General features: G+C 42.8%; 1 protein-coding gene across 7 annotated transcripts in view; it reads left to right on the forward strand.

The window, feature by feature from the left end:
* The window catches only part of mcrip1 (MAPK regulated corepressor interacting protein 1), a 4,879-nt gene extending 4,457 nt beyond the window's left edge, over nucleotides 1–422 (forward strand). For all 7 annotated transcript variants that reach the window (XM_042703213.1, XM_031560991.2, XM_031560992.2 and 4 more), the window contains exon 5: nucleotides 26–422. In XM_042703213.1, coding sequence (XP_042559147.1) covers nucleotides 26–90 — 65 coding nt within the window. In that variant the 3' untranslated portion in view covers nucleotides 91–422. The remainder of the gene's footprint in view (nucleotides 1–25) is intronic.
* The last annotated feature ends 6,499 nt before the right edge of the window (nucleotides 423–6,921 follow it).

The following is a 6,921-nucleotide window of genomic DNA, read 5'->3' on the forward strand; positions in this document are numbered from 1 at the left end:
ATGTTTGCTTGTGTTGTTCTTCTAGCCTTCACACCCATTGACCTGAGTGACCTCAAGAAACGCAACACACAGGACGCCAAGAAGTCTTAGTGGACCAGACGCTGTCCTCCTGGGAAGAGCGTGGCCCAGACGCGGCACAGACGCGGGCCAGACGCGGTCCTCCTGGGAAGAGCAGCTTTAAGGCTTTTTTTTTTCTCTCTTTCTTTTCTCTCCTGGGAAACGTCACTCTCCTGTGGCCGTCTGTCCGCCAACCAGGCGCCGGCATTGGGCCGTCTGTCAGCCGCGTCTCAGCCAGGACTACCCACCATCCCCTCTCCTCATCCTCATCGTCGTCGCCAGGCGGTGGTCTTCAACAGCTCCACCCTGCTCCCGCGTCCCCCGACACACACACACACACACACACACACACACACACACACACACGCACGCATATAAACATATCCACATATATATGCACACTCAAAAAATTACATACATGCATACAGATACATAATTTTAAAGACACACGCACATACACACACACACACACACACGCACACACCCTCTCTCTCCCCGTTGTCTGTGTGTGTCCGGCTGAACAGGAGTGTGAGGGCGTCTGGAGCCCGGGAGCCAGCCTGCTGGGCAATCACGCCCAGATGCCATGAGGTCTCAGATCTTTTCCGGATGCTTGCATAGTCATTCAGTTCTTTTCTGGATACTTCCATAGTCATTCTCTTTTTGTTGCTACTCCTTACTTTTTTTTTTTCTTTTTTGGCTCGATTTGATTTCTTTTTGATATTGGACTGATGCAGACTGACTCAGAGCAGACTCTTGCACCTTCACCATAAACTCTGATTCATTTTTAAATCCACACATGTTACCGTGGGGACTGTGCTGAAGGGCTGACCTGTTTTTAGTTTCTTATTGTTGTTTTAATTTTTTTTTTTCCAAGGAAGGTAGTTTGATAGATCAAGGATAAAAAAAAAAAAAAAAAAAAAAGAAAAGATATAGGAATTTCAGACAGATAGTTACAGGCAAGTTTGGAAAGCCAAATATTTTTAGTAGAGGTACCTACATTTTTAATTATTATATTTGAAACCTTTAAAAGACTTTCGTTTAAGAAAAAAAAAGAAAAGAAAAACACCCACCCCCTCCCATATCAACCCCAACGTTGAAACAGAATTTGAAATAAAGTGACTTTTATGGTATCTGTCAGATCGTGTTGCTTTTGGCTGTTAGTGACCTCATGACCTAGAGGAGTGTCGTGACCTTGAGGAGTGTCGTGACCTTGAGGCGTACCCCCCTTTATCACCCACGGGTGTCACCGGTCATCCGTCACCCTCTCTATCCCGAGGCTGTCACCTTAAAGTCCGACCGCTCTTGTTCACTGATTTATGTGTATTTGAAGGGCGACTTGTCTTCCATTTGCAGATACTACATGGTAAATTGATTTAAAGTTACTGACCATAATCAATTCATTAGAAGTGGGCGTGAAGCGCATATATATATATAAAAGAAACTTGTTTTAATCAAGAATCAAACCCATGTCAGCTGCTTCAAAGGCATCATTGCTGGCCACTGCATCAGTAATACACTGGACCAACAGGGGCTGGGGGCTGCCACCATAGACATATATACATAGACCCCTCCTTGACTGCTTCAGCCCGTTGCCCTGACGAGTTACGTCGCCGCCATCTTGTAAAGGGGGCAGCTGGCCTGGAAACAAACGCAAGAACGTTGGATCTGCGATTTTTTTCTGGATAAAACGCACTCTAGCGTTTTACATTTCTCAACCGATTTCACTGAGTCGTTTTTATATTCAAGGGTTTATGATCGACGTGAAGTTCTCCCAAAAAGTTTTGTCTCCATGTTACTTTGAATATCGATAGCAAGGCTATAATGGCCTTAGACGCTAGAGAATGCTAGACGCCACCATTTCTTGTGACGTCACTCGCGAGGCAACAGAAGAGGAGGGGTCTATGTATATATGTCTATGGCTGCCACTGCATCAGTAATACACTGGACCAATAGGAGCTCTGCATCAGTAATACACTGGACCAATAGGAGCTGGCCACTGCATCAGTAATACACTGGACCAATAGGAGCTGGGGGCTGCATCAGTAATACACTGGACCAATAGGAGCTGCATCAGTAATACACTGGACCAATAGGAGCTGGGGGCTGCATCAGTAATACACTGGACCAATAGGAGCTGGGGGCTGCCACTGCATCAGTAATACACTGGACCAATAGGAGCTCTGCATCAGTAATACACTGGACCAATAGGAGCTGGGGGCTGCATCAGTAATACACTGGACCAATAGGAGCTGGGGGCTGATAATGCATCAGTAATACACTGGACCAATAGGAGCTGGGGGCTGATAATGGAGCATTGCCACGGACCTGCAGCAGTAGTGCTCATCTTATTGACACGGAATTCCATACCAATAGTCACTTCGTAAACCAAACTGTTTCCCGGTTTGTGCGGAAAAACTGCTGTTTTTTTAAAATGCTCTGCTGCTGAAGCTAAAGCTATAGCACCGGCTCATTGCTGTAGCATTCCTTTACCATGTGATTCAATTAGGAGAGGTGTGTGTGTGTAATGCCAAGAAGTCATCTGTGTTTCTACACACACATTCTACTACAGCCTCCATGATGAGCCAAATTAGGTAATTTGTCAAAAGATTGTCAGTATTGTTTTAAGCTAATTGGATGTACCGGCTGTATCTGGTTAATTTGCAAGCAGGGCGTTATTGAAAAAAAGTGTGTATTCTTCTATCTCGTGTGTCTGGCTGTGTGAAGTACAGATCTCCAACAGCAACATTCTGAGCTGCCGACAACAAGTTCACTCCATTCAGAGTTTAGATAGATAGATAGATGGATACTTTATTAATCCTGAAGGAAATTTAGGAGTTTAAAAGGTGTGATTCCGCCTCCAGCTCACTCCATTCACAACAACAAGTTCTCTCCATTCAGAGTTTAAAACGTGTGATTCCCTCTTCAGCTCATTCTATTCAGAGTTTAAAACGTGTGATTCCCTCTTCAGCTCATTCTATTCAGAGTTTAAAACGTGTGATTACGCCTTCAGCTCACTCCATTCAGAGTTTAAAAGGTGTGATTCCCTCTTCAGCTCATTCTATTCAGAGTTTAAAACGTGTGATTCCCTCTTCAGCTCCCTCCATTCAGGACTGTGGAGGTTTAGTGTGTTTAGTGTGTGTTTAGTGTGTGTTTAGTGTGTTTTAAGTGTGTTTTAAGTGTGTGGGTTTTAACCTGTTCAGGTCACGGGCATCTGTAGTTAAGCATGCATATCCATGGTGGGCAGGATTCATAATAACTACAGTATATCGTTCTCCCCTCTCTCCATCTCTATCTCTACCTCCCTATCCTCCTCTCTCAATCTCGACCTCTCCCCTAGCTCTCTCTATCCTCCTCTCTCTATCTCTACCTCTCTATCCTCCTCTCTCTCTATCTCTACCTCTCTATATCTCTACCTCTCTATCCTCCTCTCTCTATCTCTACATCACTATCACTCCTCTCTCTATCTCTACCTCTCTATCCTCCTCTCTCTATCTATATATCCTCCTCTCTCTCTATCTCTACCTCTCTATCCTCTCATTCCTCCTCTCTCTATCTCTACCTCTCTATCCTCTCTCTATCTCTACCTCTCTATCCTCCTCTCTCTACCTCTCTCTCTATCTCTACCTCTCTATCCTCTCTCTATCTCTACCTCTCTATCCTCTCTCTATCTCTACCTCTCTATCCTCCTCTCTCTCCATCACTCCTCTCTCTCTATCACTCCTCTCTCTCTATCTCTCTATCCTCCTCTCTTTATCTCTACCTCTCTATCCTCTCTATCTAACTCATCCCTGCACTCCATCTTTCTTACTCTTCCTGCTGGTGAATATGAACATATGAAGTCACTAACTAGGGTTGGTTATGTTAAAAAGAACACTCCATCTCTGGTGAATATGAACATATGAAGTCACTAACTTTGTTATGTTAAAAAGAACACTCCATCTCTGGTGAATATGAACATATGAAGTCACTAACTAGGGTTGGTTATGTTAAAAAGAACACTCCATCTCTGGTGAATATGAACATATGAAGTCACTAACTAGGGTTGGTTATGTTAAAAAGAACACTCAATCTCTGGTGAATATGAACATATGAAGTCACTAACTAGGGTTGGTTATGTTAAAAAGAACACTCCATCTCTGGTGAATATGAACATATGAAGTCACTAACTAGGGTTGGTTATGTTAAAAAGAACACTCCATCTCTGGTGAATATGAACATATGAAGTCACTAACTAGGGTTGGTTATGTTAAAAAGAACACTTCATCTCTGGTGAATATGAACATATGAAGTCACTAACTAGGGTTGGTTATGTTAAAAAGAACACTCCATCTCTGGTGAATATGAACATGTGAAGTCACTAACTAGGGTTGGTTATGTTAAAAAGAACACTCCATCTCTGGTGAAATATGAACATATGAAGTCACTAACTAGGGTTGGTTATGTTAAAAAGAACACTCCATCTCTGGTGAATATGAACATGTGAAGTCACTAACTAGGGTTGGTTATGTTAAAAAGAACACTCCATCTCTGGTGAATATGAACATGTGAAGTCACTAACTAGGGTTGGTTATGTTAAAAAGAACACTCCATCTCTGGTGAATATGAATATATGAAGTCACTAACTAGGGTTGGTTATGTTAAAAAGAACACTTCATCTCTGGTGAATATGAACATGTGAAGTCACTAACTAGGGTTGGTTATGTTAAAAAGAACACTCCATCTCTGGTGAATATGAATATATGAAGTCACTAACTAGGGTTGGTTATGTTAAAAAGAACATTTCCTCTCTTCAGGGCTACGTAAAGGTACAGTCCACTATTCTGGTTAGTTGAGCTCAATAGCCAAATTCAAATCACACCCCTCCCTTCCTTGTTCCTGAAGCAACGTGTTTATTGGCTGAATCTTTGTATGGCTCGTCCAAGCTACTATCTTTCCCATGCACTGAGCCGAGACTGTACAAACACAGTTGCTTGAGCACACAGAACTGACAGACAAAAAAGACAAAAAGTGCATATAATTAGATTTCCTGAACGCACCTTTATCTCAGGACTGACCCGTGTGTCTCCCCGTGTTCACAAGGGGTTTCCTCGACTAAGGACCCCAACAGAAAAAACATACAAAATAACAGAACACATGTCCATCCCTGACCAAAGATGGACAGTTCACTTCACTTGGTCCCCGGGCGCTACAAGCTGCCCACTGCTCCTGGGGGGGTCCTTGAGGAAGGACGGTCCAGGATGGGAAAAAGCAGAAAATAAATTCACCGCGACCTCAGGCCTACCTGCGTGTGTGTGTGTGTGTGTCCGTCCTGTGTCGCCTCCATATATGCACGTGTGTGTTCCAGTGTGTCGTGTGTGCCATTAAAAAACCCGACAAAGGTCTTAATTATTAATTGTGTGTGATTGGATACGCCATGGAGTGTTAGTGTTAGTCATAGAGTGTTAGTGTTAGTCATGGAGTGTTATCAATGACATGCAGAGTTTTATCTGTGGTGGGTTTTAAAAGCCCCCCTTCCTCAGGGTAGTATGAGATCAACCCAGCGTCTAATCAAACATCAATGAACATTGTTAAAAGACAGAAGTGTGAATTGTCTTATCAACACCCCTGGGTTCACCCTGATAACTCCCTCCTCCGTGGCTGAATCGGGTGTTTGCACTGGGATTTACACTAATCACACTGCTGTCATCCAACATCGTCACAGCAGGTATTGTCTTTCACTTCTGCCCACTTGGCATCAAAAAAAGAGGCGAAAAGAGGACATCACCAATTGAAAACAAACATTATAATTTGTTAAAATCCTGTCTGAACACAACGCTGTTGATCATCCCGGTGCTCGGATCCTCCTCTTCGGAGGTCACGAGCCCAGCGCAGGTAGGACACATCTGAACGTGACACATGTATAGCAAGTGGACCCTGGTGCTGGTCTTTACTCTATAATTAGCCACATTCTTTTTTTCTTATCTATCTCCACGTGTTTCAGAATCAGAATCAGAATCAGAATCAGGTTTTATTAAGTTTGCACAAACAAGGAATTTTACTTGGTAAAGTGACTCTCAGTGGGCTGGACACAAAATATACATTACAACACAATACAATACAAAACAAAACAAACAGTGCAACAGTGCAACGGTCTAAGAAGTTTAAGAAAGTTTAAGAAAGTATATACACAAGGTGGAATGGCTATATACAGTAGCTGTGAAACAGTAGTGCAAAGAAGAAGTGGAGAGTGCGAGAAGTGCAGGGATAAATATATGCTACAGTGGGTTAGCTGTTCAGTAGTGAGACGGCGAGGGGGAAGAAACTGTTGTTATACCCAAGCAGAAACATCCACAGTTGTGCTTTTACTGATTCAGGCCCTTGTTGTGTTTATACTGATTTAGGCCCTTGTTATTGTTGTACTGTTGGGAATATCACAGGAAGAGGACCCCCTGTCAGATGATTCAAGTGTTTAATTTTCATTCAGGCCAATGAGTCAGAAGTAAAAACTCGTAACACTACATATACTGACACAATGAAATGATAATAAACCCTTTTTGATGCATTTTTTCTACAATCATGTGAAATACATTTTATACATTTGGCTGGAGAAAAATAATATTGTAAAGATAAACTACGTGTCCAAACACAGTTGAGCCCTGGCCGGTTGTTTTCTATAACTTTGATATGAGTGGCAATAAATTAAATGTATTATTATTATTACTGTAACGAAAAAGCGGAAGGGGGTGACGTTGGGGCGTGACGTTCTCATCTCTGACGTGGCCACCGAGTATAAAACCTGCGCGAGCCACCATCTTTGCAACAGTTTTTTTTTGCGAGTTCAAGCTCCGCGTGCAAGAACTCCTCTACTCGTTGTTTTATTTTCCA

Source organism: Clupea harengus, chromosome 23 (assembly GCF_900700415.2).
Source record: "Clupea harengus chromosome 23, Ch_v2.0.2, whole genome shotgun sequence".
Taxonomy (NCBI): domain Eukaryota; kingdom Metazoa; phylum Chordata; class Actinopteri; order Clupeiformes; family Clupeidae; genus Clupea; species Clupea harengus.